Source organism: Dysidea avara, chromosome 9 (assembly GCF_963678975.1).
Source record: "Dysidea avara chromosome 9, odDysAvar1.4, whole genome shotgun sequence".
In the NCBI taxonomy this organism is placed as follows: Eukaryota; Metazoa; Porifera; class Demospongiae; order Dictyoceratida; family Dysideidae; genus Dysidea; species Dysidea avara.
The window spans coordinates 26,256,182-26,274,383 of record NC_089280.1 but is presented as its reverse complement, the minus strand read 5'-3'; the positions used below and the strand labels follow the sequence as shown (position 1 = coordinate 26,274,383).

Here is an 18,202-nt window from a genome sequence, read left to right as displayed (position 1 = left end):
TAAAATACTAAAGTTTTGCTTCGATAGCTTTAAGGATTACCGAGATACATCACAATTTGCTTGCGCGTGTAAAATATTTTTGTGTAAAAACTTTCACTACGCAGAGATTGAGGGCACCATTTGTAATTCTAAGCCACCATAGGCATCACAAATGATCAGTCACACTACTCATATATGCTCGGATATATGATTTAGAGATAGTACAACTGGAATCCAAGCCCATTACCTGCGACGTGTTAACTGGCACGCGCAATCAACACAACCAGCATCCCGGAGAAGCCCCAAGTAAGGATCCGCGGGGCAACACTACTTAACTATGCTGTTTCAGTGTTAAGGCAAGGACTGATACAGATTTCCAGGCAGTAGATTAAATGTCGCATCTTTGAAAGCGCTGCAAGACACTCGCATTGTCCGAGCAAGGCTGGTAGCAGTTCTTCTTCTTAAAAATCGCTGTCACCAACAAAGTAACCAGACAAATAGAATGCTTTGAGTCTCTGCTGAGCCATGACACTCAATAGAGTGCAGCATTTCCCATAACAATGGCAGGTACGCCTTTTTTAAGTGGTGTCCGGAAACCCCAGCCACATAATTTTTTGGCATTTTCTCAAACTGCAAATTTAAACTGCTCTTTCTCCTAGCACCCTATACTTTACCATCTACAATTTATACCACCGATAGCCTAGTTCATTAGCTACAATTCGGCACTAAGCATTTTAGAATCCGTTTTTCTCTCGAGGAGAACTGAACAAATTTCTAATACATGTGCAAACTTTGTCCGGAAACGCCCGCCCCTACCTTATAAGCACTAATTAGCTACATTAGCTGTTTTTTTCCTTCGTATAATAAAAATTTGGGTATTTTCCGTATAATCACGGAAACCAAACAACCAGTGATTTGAGCAGTGAGTCGCCTCGCAGAGTGAGCCTCGACTGAGCGGTAGTTTTCAGAATGGGGAGGAGAAGGAGGAGCCAACGCTTACCTCAGGATCAACCGGGTTCTTCCACAAACAGCAACTCTCGCTTCAACCAGAATGGGACATCAAGCCAAGAATCAGCCCGAAGATCAGTCAGGTATTCGTACAACGAGTTTATTACACCGAGTATCTTGGTTGTAAACTTGTAGTGAAATGTAAAATGTGCTTTTTCTATGTTGTAGGCGGCAAAGCAGGCCCGTAGCCAGGAATTTTGAAAGGGGGGTTCTTTTTGACCAAAAGTGGACCTTTACTTGCATGATGATTAATAAAGGTACTGAGACTGGGTGTGCGAAGCACACCCAATCTAGGGGGGTCTGGGGGCATGCCCCCCCAGAAAATTTTTTGAAAACAGATACTAAAAGGTTGAATTTAGTGGCATTTCAGTCAATAAAATTAACAATTTTTTTAGGTAAGCTGAAGACCAGCTGTATGAATGATATCTGGAAAAATATCTCTACTGCTACTGTAATTATACCATCTGCACATACATGTGTCTAAATATAATATATTGGAATGTCACAATGAATAAGAATGGGAAAGATTGAGCACTCTGCCATGATCAACAGGGGCAGTGTAGCAGAACAAATGGTGTCTTAAACAATGAAATGTGACCGGATTTGACAAAACCAGGCTTTCACACACATCCATTTCTTCAACTTTAACCGCTTGTAACTTGACCTCTCAGTAAGCTATTGACCTACAATTTTCACAAAAGTGTTTCACTGCATTAAATAATAACAGGTCAAACTTTGAAAGTGATAGCTTACTCCTATACTGAGTTATGGTCCTTTAAAGTCGCAAATTTGGATGTGTGTGGAAGCCTGGTTTTGTCAAATCCGGTCACAAATTTACATATTGCATGGAGTTGAAGCATGGATGCTATTCGTGGGCTCTGCATGGAGGGGCTTGTCCACCAAAATCTTATATTTTAATGAAAGCTCGGTTTAGACAATCTACATGTAAATTAAGTAGCTTTTAAAAGAAAATGTAATTGTGACTGTTCTATTAGAGTGATTGTTCTATTAGAGTGGTTGACTGCTCTATTAGAGTATCTCGATCTTGCATTGCATTTAATGCAAGCACTGAATGAGTTACTCGGAGCACTTATTTTAGCTTCTTATTATAGTGGTATCTAGTAAACTGTAGCTAATGGACTTTTGCTCCTGAAAATTTGGACTTGTATACTAAAATTGTGGACCTTTTTGCTAAAATTGTGGACCTTTTACTGAAATTGTGGACCTTTTTTCCAAGAGGGCGGTTCTTCAGAACCCCCCGAACCCCCCCTGGCTACGGGCCTGCAAAGGTGTCAAATGGGCAAGATCGTGCATGCTCGCTTAATTTTTCCACGTGGATGCCCACCCACGTGCTTTCACGTGGACATTCGGTTACCACTTGCAACATGGTGTTATGTAAGCGAAATGTGTTTTTCATTTGTCACCTTTTACCAACATGACTGGTGAACTAGTATGATTCAGCCAAATTGCTTGTTGGTAGGTGGCTATTCTCATAGATAATATATACCTTACCCGGGATTGGAAACCGGACACACTTCAATACAAAAATCGCGAGCCGTCAGCATTGTAATAATTAACACTTTCGCTTTGATATGTAAGGTTTCACCTCGCCGACAGAAGAAAGGAAAGAACGGGTAGATAAGCTACTAGTTGTGAACATGAAGAGGATTTACCGTGGTGGTAAGAACAATACTGTTGTATTACTTGCATACAATCGTCAAAATTTTGAACAAATAGCGTTTGACGCGGTTTATGCAAAAAATGGCTTTTTAGTCGTACCCTCGACTTTTGGGGTTCGTAGAGCAGTGTGGGAGCGATATATTTCGATGTAAACTACACTGTTTGAAAGCTGAGACATTAGCGGACAAAATCATGCAACTTAAAACTCTTAGTTTTACCGTTTATGCCATCAAATTGCAGCGCAACTGCGAAACAAGCGATTTTGAGGTATTAAGTTTTGAGGCCTACAGGTCATTTTCTAAAGGCTACTAACTTTCTTTCTTAAGTATTTCCTGTAATTCATATGTGTACAAACAAAATAGGATAGTTTTAAGGCTGCTGACTTGTACTGATGTAGGCGAAATCCTTGAATCTTCAAGTGAATGCAAGTATTTCCTTTTCAGAACTGTTGCTTTATTATTATGCATATAGCTATAGTTTGCACTGGATTTTTTTACAGATGAATGATAGGAGAGGTCACAGAAAGCTTAGACTTCATAGTAACAAACACTGGCAGCCTAAACCTAAGAGGCTACCAGTTTCAATTCCTTTGAGAGATGTGTCAGTGCTGAAGGTGTCTCTGCCACTGTCATTTCAAGTGTCTCTGCCTTTGTGCTCATTTGTTGATGCACCAGTCAGGTCTTTGGATATTTTGCACAGTAGACTGAAACAGTGTAATGGCATTCCTTCAGGTATAGTGAAACAGTGTGTGCAGATGCTTAGCTAAATCGTTCCTTTTACAGGGTGGATTGATACAATCCAAAATGCAGAATTGAGAATATTCCAACTGGGTTATTTTGAGTCTGGCACTGAGGTTTTAAGATCGTTAGCCATTAAGGAAGACTTCTCATGGATTGTGAATTATAAAAGAGAAACTCTGAAGCCCTCATCTGCTCTTTTGAAAGACATTCCGACATCTCTTAATTCAGGTATTGGTTGGATTGCTGTACGATATTAAACATGCAATGGAAATTTTATGTTTCCTGTAGTTTCACATGTATCAAACTTTATCAACATTCTACGTAAAAGCAAGGTTTGCGAAGGCAACTGTGATGATGCATTCTTGAAGCTCCCAAACATTCAGAATGGCGAACTCAAAGATAATTCAAGTAAGCTGTCCTTTCTGCATACATTTAACTGTATGTAAAGTCAATAGAGCATGACAAGTTTTATGTGTGCATACCTTTGTTGTGTTCACGATACTTTGATGTGAATAACTTTTGTAGGAACCAGCACTGTGGCAGCACTGGACACCGCAAGGACTGGTAGTTTATCCATCTATCATGTTGAGTGTGATATATTGATGAACAGTACAGAAGAGTCCAGGCTGTGCATATGTTGTAAGAAATACAAGAAAACACTATCAGCTATGCTGTCACGTCGCCGAAAAGATCAGAAGACTCATCCCAGCAGTCATACAACTTATGCAAATTTGAGTGCGTCTGAAAAAGATGAGCGTTTGAGAAATCTACACCAGGAGAGCAAAAAAGCAAAGCTTCGTGTTTGTCGATTACAAGAGAAGATTTCAACTGCAGCTACCCAAGACGGTGTAACCTTAAATGTTGATCTGCATGATGATATGAAGGCTATGATGGATGCAACCACAAAGCAAGTACATTCTATGTATCCAGAAGGATCTTTTCAATGCCTTTTTTGGGACCAACAGCAAACAGCATGCTCTATAAAGGACTCTCGGTCAATGAAGTGGAACCCACTAGTCATTAAGTGGAGCTTGTATCTCAGACATTTATCTGGAAAATCATATGAACTACTGCGGAAAACAGGGTGCATCAAACTGCCTTCACAAAGAACACTGCGTGATTACACCCACTATACATCAACTACCATCGGCTTCTCTGCAGAAACAGATCGAGAGCTTTACGACATTGCTTTTTTGAGTAACGAGCTTAACAGATATGTCTTCTTAGTCATGGATGAAGTTCATATCAAGACTGACCTTGTATATGATAAACACCAGGGTTCTTTAATCGGCTTTGTCAATCTAGGCAACACTAACAATAGACTGCTTGAATTTGAGAATGCTTTAGGTGAGACACAACATGAACAACAACTCGCAAGTTCAATGTTGGTGCTAATGGTGAGAGGCATTTTTCAGAAGTTGAACTACCCATATGCGCAGTTTGCTTGTAACAACCTCAGTGGAGAGTTGATGTTTGACCCTGTGTGGGAGGCAATATCAAGGCTTGAGAGAATGGGCTTCCGTGTTTTAGGAATTACGTGTGATGGTGCATCACCAAATCGTCGATTGTGGAAACTCCACAATGCCAAAGATGAAATGGTCTACAAAGTACCCAATCCTTTTGCACGAGAGGGACCACGTGACTTGCATTTCATATCTGATCCTCCTCATTTGCTAAAAACAATTAGAAATAGCTGGAACAGTAACAAACGAAAATTATGGGTAAGTTGATAGCTATAGCTGCAATGAGAGTACGTTATTTTTCCTTTTACATTTAGTGCAATGGTAAAGATATATCATGGGGGCACTTAGAACAACTTTACCTTGATGATACAGGAGGACCACAAGCAGTACCCCAACAAGGAGGAGTTATTAGACAAGTGAAAAAGCTGAGGTACGAGCATGTTTATTTAACGACGTTTTCGAAGATGAGAGTGGATTTAGCTGCACAAGTAAGTTCACAAGAATGTGATTAGCATGCTATATAATGCATTATACATGTGTAGGCTCTTAGTGAGACAGTGGCTAAGTCGCTTGAAGAGAATTATGGTGAAGAAGTACAGGAAACAGTCAAGTTTGTTAAAATGATCGATAAGTTTTTTGATTGCTTCAACGTATCCAATGCTGTTACTGGATACCACAGCAGGAAATCATTCAAAGATCCCTACACTTCTAAAAAGGATTTTCGTTTGCAAGTATGTTATTGGTATTATTATAATGTATGCATTGGGGTGTGACATTGTTTGTAGACAGTAGACCATTTTAGAGAACTACTTAGTAGATGTTGTACTTTATTGTTTGCTTATGCACTGCAGTGGCTTGAAGAAGAATTTTTGCCTTACTTGGAGAACTGGGAGAAAAGTGTCTATGAAAGGGAAGGATTTTCTCCAAAACAAAAGGAAATGATGTTAATGCCTAGGGAAACTCGTCTTGGCATCACTGTCACAGGTATTGCATGCAGTAATAATATATTATTTTAATTATCAATTAATCTTTTTTAGTTAAATCATTTGTGGAACTGGTTAAATACATATTCACCATACCAGGAGTTAAAATCTTCTTGAGTGAGAGGCTTTGTCAAGATCCTCTTGAAAATTACTTTGGCTGCCAAAGGCAACGTGGAGGGAGACATGAAAACCCAAATGTCAATGATTTTTGTAAGAATAGTCAGGCACTGAAAGTAATCAATTCTGTTTGTGGAAGCATTTCAAAAGGAAATTGCCGTGGCAAGAAGCAGTCTATAGATATAGAGCAGGAGAGCAGGCCACTTAAGAAACGGTGCAAGGCTAAATGTAGGGACAAATCTTATTCTAAGCTTATAAAGCCACCAAGAGTGTTCAAAAGCAAATTGAAGTTACTGGCAGCCAAAAAGGTTAAAAAAAAGTCATTTGCTCCAAGAAAAGAATTGTTTACAGCTTCAAAATATTTGGATATTCCTGTACAGAAAGTTGTTACTGTTGATATGCCTGCCAGTTCAAGCGATAACCCTAACAGTAATGATGTGCCAGCACCAGTACTTAATGAAAAAGCAACATCAGATGTGACAGAAGCCTCCCATGAATCTTGCTCGAATGATCAGGTGAAAAGTCATAAGCATCAGCAAACTTCTGCAGAAGTAGACATTGTTGAAATGGATGAAAAGGATACACTTGCTGGCAGTCACGATAGAAATGATATGACAGAAATGGACATATCATTTGAGCAGAAGGCCCATTCTACTAATGATGATATGATTAGTGAGGCACTAGGACCAGGACCTGCGGAGGAAGAATTATCAAGGTGTTGTACCATTACTTTAACACGTCATGACTTCTGGGCTTTAAAAGATACCGGATGGTTAAATGACCAAGTAAGGCTATTCGTGATGTAGTACTTATTTTTTATGTGTTGCCATTTTCTTTTGCTAGGTGATAAACTGCTACATGAAATTAGTAGCTGAGGCCAACACAGATGTCTACGTATACAGCACATTTTTCTATCCAAAGCTTGTACGTTTTGGTTCCCAGGCAGTGTGCCGGTGGACAAAGGAAACTGATTTATTTAGCAAGAGGTTGTTGTTGGTTCCAGTGCACCTTGGAGCACACTGGTGTTTAGCAAGCATAAGCACAGCTGACCTACAGATTGTTTATTATGACTCGCTGCATGAACCAAATCCAGCATGTTTGGAAGCATTAAAATCATATATTTTAGAGAAATCATCCAACTGTGCCTCTACCACGGAATGGAATTGCTCTACTTCGCAAGGTGTTCCACAACAGACAAATAATTCAGACTGTGGTGTGTTTGTATGCAGAATTGCTCAGTGCCTGGCTAACAAAACTTCTTTCAACTTTAGTCAATGTGATATGGCTAGCATTAGGCGACAAATGGTATTAGAATTACTTCTGCAAAAGCTGTTGCCTTAAATTCCATTTTTATTATCAATTAATTAATATTTTGCTTGTATCATTTACTGTGTTGTTGTAATCACAAAATAAAGTTGTGTCATGCATAGCATTGCAAATGTTAATAATATAATATACTATAAGCTGCTATCATACAAGTCTCTACGTAAGCTTTTGACCGCTGTGTACTGTTTTTTGCTGACTGCTTAAATTTCTCCATCCAAAAGCTCGCATATGAAAATCCACAGATAGTCACATAAAGCTGCACTATTTCCTTAAGAAGTGCACTATGTACCTCCTTCTCACCAATCTCGAAATCTGCAGTGGAAATCAGCCAATAAAATTCAACATCATCACTGGAGATAACTTTTTTTTCAACAATCTCCTCTTTTTTTCCAGCTGCTGGGTTGCTACCAAGTAACATTTTTAGGCATTCTCTCACTTCTTCTATTGCAATAAACAATATAAATGTTGTTTCTTTAACATACCATAGCCCACCTCTATCTAGTGCTAATGTCCATTCTTCAGAACTGCCACATTCACTATGTTCTTCAGGTGTGTCCTTTGTTAAAGCCATCAGGCACAATACCATCTCTTCCTTAAGCTCATGTTTACTGCGTTCGATTTTCTTACGTAAATGTCTACAAACATAGCCGGCAGCATAACGAAGAGCATTGCCTTCGCGTTTTGTTACAGCTGGCGCTGGATCAACCTTGGTTTCAGCTGTACACCCTGTCACATGATCACTAATGTATCCCCTGAACAAAATATCAGTTAAATGCTGATACAGGATAGGTGTAGCAGCCACATTAGCGGAGTCCAAAAAATTTACCCAGTCCTCTCGAAATTTCTCTGAAGAGCGCAACAGAAAAAAGTTTCTCCAAAGTTTCTCACGATTGCATGATTTCTTCTTACAAGAGCTCATTGCCTGTTTCAGGTCTTCTGACAATTTCAAAACAAATGTTGTACAACAGTTATTGTTGGCAGCATAAAGACACCAGTCCAACAGAATCTGTGCCACTTTTCTTGCTTCAATTGCTTCTGAGGACATTATTTTAAATGAATCATCATTCAATACGCTTCTGAGTGCTTCCACAAAAGCATCTTTTGCTTTGGGACCTGTATTGAAAGAAAAAGACAGGTATGGTATAGCATAGTAAGGTATATATTATCTATGGGTATAGCTAATGAATGGCTACATCAACATAACTTGCACACAAACAAGGCACATCAGTGATTGAATGTTTAAGCTGTAAAAATGCCCAAATTTTGCTACCAGCGCTGGTTGTTTATTGTTAGCTATAATGACAACGAACCAGCATCGTCATTTCCATCGGATTCTCCGCTCTTCTGCTTCGAGCTCTTCTTTCTAGCACGAGTTCTTTTACGAGTTCCAGCATTCGCCATTTTATAAAACACGGACTGAATTACGGAATTACGTTACACTAAACTCGCGATACTACAACGCTGAGTGAACTTGTTGATAGGTGTTGATTGCCTCCGTTTCCAATCCCGGGTAAGGTATATATTATCTATGCTATTCTTCACATATGATATCATCACTAACAAAAGAATTGTAATTGATTGCAATTTACTGATATTTCAAATAGTATCTGTTGGCGTTTCAATGGTTGATTTTTATGTGAGCCTTATTTGGTTTCGATTTGACTGATAACCAAATAGCAAAATTCTGATGGAATACCATGCATTTGGTGATCCACATGGGGCTTATTGGTTATAAGCACTTGCTTCAAACATCCGTTAATAAAGCTGTGCAGAGAAACTGTAATGGAAGGTTGTTATACATGTTTGTGTACACAAAAATATTTGGGTTATATTAGAGCCAGTGGTATAGCCAGGCCTTTAGGAATGGGTGGGCACACTCACCCACACATTTCACTCCATGCAACTAACTAGCATCAAATGTGAGTCCATCCTTAGTGGACCCTACATACGTTTGGTTCAAAAACTTTTTCGAAAGTGCATAAATGTATCTAGATAGCCAATAATGTGCTACACTGCTGTTCCTGCAGCTTATTTCAATAGTCTAATTCTACTGCATGAATGATATAGAAGCTAGAAATGAAAACTAACTTATTATACCCCCTTGTCTTGTTCTCTTGTACTTGTACAGAACTCTTTATACTCCAGCCTGACTCTTGAGATAATCGTATGGCCACCAATTGTGATTTTTCACCTCCATCGGACTTAACACCAAAGAGTTTAATTTTTGTCTATTACTTTAGGTCACTGTACCCCGCCAACGAAAGAATTCTTACAGGATGTGAAAAAGTAGACTGGATCCCCCTCTTCCTCGTGTTCTTCCCTTCCCCATCTAACATTTGGATCATGTGATGCTGTGCATTAATAGAAAGCACTGAAACTACTCTGATCACGTAATGTAATTATTGCACTTATCTCAATATCTGCTGCTGATTTACAATGAAAATATGCTGCCAGGGTATGCACTGCTTGTCTCTTGTTCGCAATAGCAAGTGGGTGCCGCCCTCCTAGGGAAATTTGTCACCCATCCTTGACTACACCAATAATTAGAGCATTTTTTCACAGGGACTACATAACTTGTAGAAGAAAGTAATGAGGAGACTGTTTAACCAGTTTATAGACACAGCAAATTTGGGATCAGGAAGGGTTTGGGAAGGGGGTGCACCGAGGTAGTAGGTATATGGAGCAGGGGGCTAGGGGGTGCAGACCGTGCAGCCCCCCAGAAGCTAAAGCTATTATATTTCAGGACTGAAAATTTTGATGTAGAGCTGGTGGTTTTATGTACTAAATCATACTGCATTCTAAATGTTGATCAAAAGTTCTATAGGGTGTAGTGACAGTAATGAGTAGTTCAGCTAGCTATATGAGCTCTACAGAATGGCATACATAAGACCATGTGCATTTCATTTGTGAAATATTCTTAGCAGGCTAATGTAAGTGTTCCCATGTGCTGCAGATGCTAGTTTCCAACTATGGAGGATTCTTAATAGTGTAATGTGTGGAGACTGTTCTATTAGAATACTTGACTGACTGCTCTATTAGAGTATCTTGATCTTGTATGCTGTATTTGACCAGTTAATAGCCGTGGCTTGTATGAAAGCTGCCACTGAATAGTAGCCGCTCCACAACCTAGTCATAAGAGCTGCGGCTTGTATCTGAATATACTGATGTAAGTGTTGTTATGACACATTTGAAGTGGAAAATGGGGTAAAGGAGTCATTTTAAGCCAGGAAATAGCATTTTGAGAGAATTTAAAATAAATGATAGTATTGAAGAGTGATTAAACAAGGTCAGTCACTCATGAATCTGTATAAATACCATGGGCTGCTGCCACACAAACCCATAGCAGCTGCCCTCGGATAGTAGCCGCCTTTGCATAGTATAGTAGCCACACAGTTTTCCTTGCTGAAAGTTATAGTAGCATGGCTATTAATTAACCAGTCAAATACTATAATTTTTTTTTGGGGGGGGGGGGGGGGGGGACACATGCTCCCTGTGTGTCCTTTGGGTCTGCCACTGAGTATATCCATGTTATAGTATCCATGTTATAGTTAGTGCCATACACCTACAACATTTTTGTCACTGGGTTAATTGCCTACCAATAATTGGTAATAACTAGTTAATTGGTTGTGTGTGTAGTAATGTGATGACATAATAAGTAGTCAACAAGCCTGCTGGAAGGTTTAGGGTGGTACCAAAGTGACCATCAACATCCTGTCTTGCAAATAGTGTTGTTTTATTTTTAGTTAACTATAGCTAGGACTAAAAGTACTTTTAGTAAGGCAAATATGTATTAGTTAACTAAAACTATAACTAAAAGCAAATCCATATTATAACTAAATCCGTAACTAAAATACAACAGAATAATTTACTAAAACTAAATCTAAAACTGTGAAGAATTAAGATAGATAACTAAAGCTATAACTAAAACTAAAAGATTTTCTTATGTACAACTAAAACTAAAACATTTTTAGAAATTACTAAAACTATAACTAAAAGATTTTCGCATTTTTAACTAAAACTAACTAAAAAACAACGCAGAGAATATAACCATAACTAAATCAATAACTAAAAGGAATTAAGAAAAATTACTATAACTGAAACTAAAACTAAAATTATTGACGAAACTGACTATAACTAAAACTAAAAGTCCTTACTAAAACAGGGCGTCTGTATTTAGCGGATCAACGGATCGGCGGATCACGTGATATGCATGCTCAACTCGATTTTGAGCACTGGGAAATATTTATACCCTAGTGTAACATACAGCATACTGTAGAATTTAAATTTTATCCACAGGTAGGAAGCCTGAAGAGATTTCAATCGATACTATATAACTATAATAATTAGAGCACGCGCGTATTAAAAATTTAACACACGTACAGAGTAAGATTATTTTAATTCACCTTAAAACTGAATCACTGATGTATTCTTTACACCAACACAATATTCAATAGACAAGTTCTGTATTGCAAAAACAAACGACAAAGGATACACTAGCGCACTCACGTGTGAATAGGCTTCTAATATGTTGGCGTGTATCCTTTGTCGTTTGTTTTTGCAATACAGAACTTGTCTATTGAATATTGTGTTGGTGTAAAGAATACATCAGTGATTCAGTAACAATGTGGAATGACCCGTATACAAAACAATCATACCTGTTTAAAACTCGATGTTCGCCTTCTCCCTGCTACAATAGGAGGCTTTAGTTAGAATTACTCCATTCCCCATGTGATAAGGATTCTAAAAATAAATAGTGTGATGTCATCGCGTTGATTAGTAAGATGGCGGCGCCCATCTTTCAATGCCATGGCGATACGGAGAAGATACGCTTTCTTTGCTTCATAGCGTGTGGGTTGTGTGTGTGATCTGTAAGTATTCTAGATGTGTTGGTAGAAGAGAGAGATGGCTATCAAACGGTGTATAGCCTGATGAGTTAATTAATGGGTGGGGTCCACTTGTATCGCACGCAGTTCATACAAGCCATAAAAGTTTTCACACTTGCGGTTTTGTAAAAAAAACTTCGGTAATAAAGGGTTAACAGACATCTTTTCTGGGTGGTGCGGAGAGCTCGAATGGTGGTTATCAGCCTTGTGAAGGACCTGCCTTGGCAAGAATCAGTGGTTTACTGGTGTACAGTCTGATAATGTTGGCCAGATGGTTTTTTTTGTTGATTTTGCCACATATCAGCCAATATGGAGCCAGCACCACCCTGTAATCTCATGTCTGGACTCCAATTGTGGTCTACCTCCATTTTGAAGTCTATCTGTTGTCCACCCTGCCACCCCCACCCCTATGTGAGCACACGTGATACTACTTCACTCGTCCAACTTTATCTTGTGGGAAACTCTACAAACAGTTACAAGTACTGGAAGTGGTCTGAAAGGTAATATTGATGCATCTTTTGTGTAAATTTCATACACATGCTAGCTATTCTTGGCAAGTAATGGTGACTTGAATTCTTTAAAACCATTCATCTCAAAACTTCTAATGTGTGATTTGGATTGTTTTTCCAAAGTGTCACATTTCACTTTATATTTCAAAGATTGGGATAAAAACCAGTTAAAGTCAATGTCACTCATAAGGTAGGTAATGACTAGGTATCTAGTTTATTAAAATCTTGGCTTCACTTGGTGTCAGGAGTTAGGTGATGTTTTAACTTAGTACCATACTGTAATTATATAGTGTTTATGTAAAGAAAACAGTGTCATTGTAGATGTCACAACTAGCTTTTCTGCTAATAGCATATCGCTGGAACTGTACAAGTTTACATTATTTAGGGAGTGTGTATGTACTTATTTTACATTAAGTACATATACACTCCCATATTATATAGGAGAGATTTTGTGTACCCTTATGCAAAATCTCTTCTATACAATATAGGAGTACATATGCATTTAAATAGCGTACCCCTACACTATGGTATTTTTCATACTATATATAGGAGTAATTTTTAGTGTTGCACCGATAATCGGATCGGTTAAATCATATATCGGCTGTGTTTTTTGCATATCAGTATTGGATCGGCACCAAGATGAAAAAAGCAGCAGGTACAGATATATGTATTTATTTAGAAATACATGCTCATGTGTACCAAATGATGTTTACAAATGTATTGACTTCTTTTCCTGTATCACAACGTTGTTATTACTTCTTCAGTGTACTGTCAACTTATTGTTGTAGCAATACTGCCACTGTAAACAAGCTAAATTGGTCCTTTACAATCAAATTTCTAGTAAAAATTGCTACAAAATAGACATGCTGTGCTATATCGGACCAGCTACGTTTATTGGCTTGAAAGTGTTAACCAATATCGGTTATCAGAATATCAGCAAAATCCGCTCATATCGGTGCAACACTAGTAATTTTGCGTACCCCTACGCAATATTACTCCCATAGTATATAGGAGTACTTTTACGTACCCCACACATAATAATACCCAGTGACTGATTTTACATGTGGTATTGTATGTAAAAAATTATTCCCTTAGGAAATGGTATGGATAATATGCTTTGATCTTTTGAGGATACTGAGGTTTTTAAAATCCACTTATTGTAGGATCAAAGTACTACTGTGTAGTGTGACGCTTTCAACAAGTTGCATTCTTCATGGACATACCAGTGTCCCATTCATCTTTCCTGACAACTAAAGGTGTTGATTTGGCAGTAGTGCATGATGGCTTCCCTTTGCAGAAATTGTCCGTATTTTTCATAGTGGCTACTTTGATTGCAGAGGTGCTTTTCGAATAGTTCTTGATTCATAATGCTGTGTAATGGGTTGAACATAGCTGACAATGAAACGTAATGGATACTTCACTTTTCAGATGATAATTCCAATTTTTTTTGTGCACTTGGCGATCCCTACTTTAAACAGTACTGCTGTACCGTAAATTTCTTTGGTGTACTTGGCGATCCCAACTTAAACGTTACTACCGTACTATTTGATACACTACCAGATCACACATTTGCATGGAATTGTGGGGTACGCAAAATTACTCCTATATATTATGGGAAAACACCATAGCGTAGGGGTACACTATTTAAATGCATGTATTCCCACATTGATTTTGTGTAAGGGTATGCAAAATCTCCTATATAATATGGGAGTGTGTATGTAAATAGTATAATTCTATCCTTGACCCAAGTCACTAGTGCATGAATTATGTCACCAACGTGTTCTGTGTTGGTTGTGGGGTGTAGTAGCTTTTAAATGTAATGCTATGGTACTGGCCAAGCATGATGTGGTTTCTTGTGAGTGTGCACAATAAAGGGCATGGCAGCCATTTCACTAGCGAGTCGTTATTTCTCTATTTGAGGGATAATGACTCGCTAGCAAAATGGCTACCACACCCTTTAATCAGTGAGTGTTTTAATTGTGTGCACTTGCAAGAAACAATGTTGTGATTGGGCGGTACCGTACATGTACAGTGGATCCTCAGTTATCCGAACAGCTTTGTTCTTATAAAGTGTTCAGATAAGTGAAATTGTTCGGATAACTGAAGCCCTTTGATTTATATACAGAGCTTCGTTCAACTACTCTAATAGAACAGTCATTTACTCTAATAGAATGCACACTAATGACAAAATATTTTAATAGAACAGTCACATTTGGCATTCAGATAGTTGAGGTGTTCAGATAACCGAGGTTCGGATAAGCAAGGATGTACTGTATGACAATATTACACAGATGAGAATCATGCTATATTATATTTGCTAAACACAATTCCACCAATTGTGCTATAGTTTTCTAACCACCAAACTCCAGTTACAGTATGTGATAATGTGTTTCTGTTGGTACATTGTTGTCCTGTTACAGGCTTTATGCTGGTGTGATATATAAACACACAGAGTAGAGCTGAAACACAGAGGTTACCAGCTAATGGAATCACTGGCATAGATATCACTTCATCATTTCTTTAAAGCTGTTGTTGAGTGTGTAATATCTATTGTATTTATTCAGGGGACAAGTCATAAATGAACCCTTAATAAAATGTTGTGTTGCTTATTCACCTATCTGATGTCATGTGTGTGTGTGTGTTCTGTAGGTCTCATCCATGGTATGTAGAGACAGAAGAGGGCCAGCCACCTCCAATACCATCACAACATTTTAGTAGTTACAAATTCAGAGAGTTACAAAATTGTTTCAACTTACTATTACTAGTTCCTTGTGTCATATTGATGTTCATCAATTATGCTTACTGCTGCAATGGATGGATGGCAATAGTGGAATTGTGTGGTAATGTGTTTTTAGTGGCTTGTGATGTTCTTTTCTTGTTACGCTTTCCAAAATTTCCAATCTTCACACTCTTCGTGTCTTGTACTGTTGTTATTTGTGTCATGCAGTATGTTGGCAATTATGCATTGTGTCGAAATTTGGACTGGCCTCATGAAAGTGTTCTCTCATATCTACCATACATCCTATTTGTACCTTACTGTGTAAAAGTGTATTACCTCTTTCTATTGCTAAAAGCTAACTTCATCACACTACAGTCAATGCTGCTGGCAGATTTCCGTCGTCAAGTGATACTGTCTTACCCCATAATGATGACATACCACACCCCCGGTCCAATATATGAACTTGATCACAAATCAGAGAACTTGCTTACCATCGCTCTTCTTATCCCAGTGTTAGAAGGACTACTATTGAGAGGTCGTTCTGAAATTCAGGAAGGTGATGATAACACAACTTACTTTGATGGGAACATGGAGGTGGTTACTATGTACATTTCAGTTAAGAATTGTCTGTACCTTTGTGAAGCTGCACTTGAGGAAACACAAGCTGACTATGAAGAAGTTTCAAGGAAGCTTGAATGTGTCAAGAAAAGTTACAGTGAAGTGAAAAACCAACGAGATGGACTAAAAAAGCAATTGGATGATCAGAACGAACAAAGCAATGCTCTCAGCAGAGATTTAGGCAAAGCTAACCAAGTGGTGGCAGATCTCAGAAAGCAGCTATCAAAACAACAGGCAAATATCAACTGCTGCATATGTCATGATAGAATGAAGACCATTCTGTTATGACCATGTAACCACTTATCAGTGTGTGAGCAATGCCTGGAGGAAGTTTTAGTATGCCACGACAAAGTTTGTCCTCTGTGCAGAGAGAAAATTGAAGAACATATCAAAGTGTTTTTGTGATACCCACGGATTAGTTTCAACTGCTTAACACACTGGACTGTGTTCTCACATGATTTTGTAATTATCACAAAAATTACTTTTCTTGCAGATAATCATTAACTGTATAAAATTCAAATATTGCAATGAATTATGTATTATGCTCCTTGTTAAGACATTGTAGACACTTGTGATAACCAAATAAGGTATGCAGGCTAGTAGATCAGTAGCTGCTGCCCGGTCAACAGTCTGGAGTAATAAAAACATACACATTGCCTTGCTGGTGCAGATCAACCCTCAAAACATACCATATTAGGATTTGTCAACTAAAGCCACAAATTTACAGAACACTGAATTTTATCATTGTCACTATGGCGGTTGCTTTACACTCTCCCTGACATCTTTAGTAGCACCATTTCATTTCTGCCAACACAGATAACAATATACCCTAATAGTACACACACAATTCAAGCATTCTCCGTATTATAATGTAAATTATCCGGATACTATTAAAGTTCGAGCGTCGGAATGGTGAAAAGACGAGGAAGGCAGAGACGTTGGGATGGCCAGCCTGTACATGACTTTGGAACATTTTCGAGCATCCCAAATAACACTGGTGACTTTAATCAGAATGAGATGTCCAGGCAAGTCCCATGGTAGTTCTCTGTCTCGTTCTCTGTACTGTACACAAGGAGGATCAGAGTCTCCTTGAACGGTGCAATGAACGGAGTGATTATGGGGAACTGGCATGATGTTTTATAAACTAGGGATGAAAATACTATGTCTAAAGTTATTGCTATTTACAATCACTGGATTCAGGTTTTTTCCCTTTTTCACTCACTTCATTAGCTATAGTTATTTTTGTACATTGTCATTTTTTTGTGTTCATCACCAATGATGGTTTCTCTCCTGGTCAACTGGCTATTGTTTGTAATATAGAATATGCTAATCTTATGTGCGTAGTTAAACTTTTCCCACCTCCACACACAAAAGAAAGCAGTGTAACCTTCCCATAATATGTCAGCTTTTCCCAGCTGCAGCTATACAGGGTATATGTATCACCTACTAATTTTGCTGACTCAGAAGACCATTACTTGTATTAGGATGCATGGTTATTATACAGCTAAACTATACTCCGTGATAAGAAGAAAATGGTAGTCGTGCATGACTATGCCATGAAAGAAATGTTTGACTGTAAAACAGATGAGTATGCAAAGTAGGCAGGTCTACCTACATTAAATGAGCAATAACCAATTGCCCAAATATGGGCTTAAAAGACAGAAGAAAGGAAAAAAAGCTTGAGTCCAGTAGTCCAGTCCAGTGATTGTATACAGATAGATAGATACCACACTATCAGCTAAAGCCGTTCTTCCTTGCAGGAGACATTATAATACATACGTACAATACAACTACAAAAACGTTAGTTACAGTTATAAACAAGACAATACAAAACACAAAATAACTGTTATTGCTTGATTGTTTCCCATTGCCAGTACGATCCACTTTTTCTGCCACTTGATTTCATCATAGATAGTAATTATCCACGTTCATGTGTAGCTAAATATATAGTAACACTACACTATGGGCGTGGCTCCAAGCCCTGTGAGGCCACTATTTTGTAATGTTTTATCATCAAAATTTTCTTCAGAACATAGTGTGGGTGCATGAGCAGTTAAGCTGCATAAAATGGTCAGGCTAAATCTTTGATAGAATGAAAGAAATGTGTACCATCAAATAAACAAATATGGGTACTGCTGAAAAACGTGACTTAAATCTCCACCCACAATTCTGTTTCT

The 18,202-nt window shown here is 38.3% G+C and overlaps 3 protein-coding genes across 6 annotated transcripts in view; 2 read left to right on the top strand and 1 right to left on the bottom strand.

Annotated features, from left to right (window-relative positions):
* Positions 1-876: 876 nt before the first annotated feature.
* On the top strand, positions 877-16,575 carry LOC136267389 (uncharacterized). The gene is made up of 2 exons (XM_066062521.1): positions 877-1,070; positions 15,338-16,575. The coding sequence occupies exons 1-2, from the start codon at positions 949-951 to the stop codon at positions 16,311-16,313; spliced, it is 1,098 nt and encodes a 365-aa protein (XP_065918593.1). The 5' UTR covers positions 877-948; the 3' UTR covers positions 16,314-16,575.
* On the top strand, positions 2,521-7,390 carry LOC136267386 (uncharacterized). The gene is made up of 10 exons (XM_066062517.1): positions 2,521-2,667; positions 3,167-3,398; positions 3,450-3,635; positions 3,696-3,815; positions 3,933-5,128; positions 5,185-5,358; positions 5,413-5,601; positions 5,722-5,854; positions 5,908-6,755; positions 6,814-7,390. Exons 2-10 carry the CDS (start codon positions 3,167-3,169, stop codon positions 7,309-7,311), a joined length of 3,576 nt encoding a protein of 1,191 aa, XP_065918589.1. The 5' UTR covers positions 2,521-2,667; the 3' UTR covers positions 7,312-7,390.
* The window catches only part of LOC136267390 (uncharacterized), a 158,934-nt gene continuing 148,083 nt past the window's right edge, over positions 7,352-18,202 (bottom strand). Inside the window, exons 1-3 of one of the 4 annotated variants that reach the window (XM_066062523.1) lie at positions 8,607-8,823; positions 7,789-8,409; positions 7,352-7,737 (exon numbers count right to left, since the gene is read on the bottom strand). In XM_066062523.1, the coding sequence (XP_065918595.1) occupies positions 7,412-7,737; positions 7,789-8,409; positions 8,607-8,697 (1,038 nt within the window). In that variant the 5' untranslated portion in view covers positions 8,698-8,823 and the 3' untranslated portion in view covers positions 7,352-7,411. Of the gene's footprint in view, positions 8,410-8,606; positions 8,824-18,202 lie in introns of those variants that run through there. The other 3 variants (XM_066062524.1, XM_066062522.1, XM_066062525.1) reach the window with 3 other exon arrangements.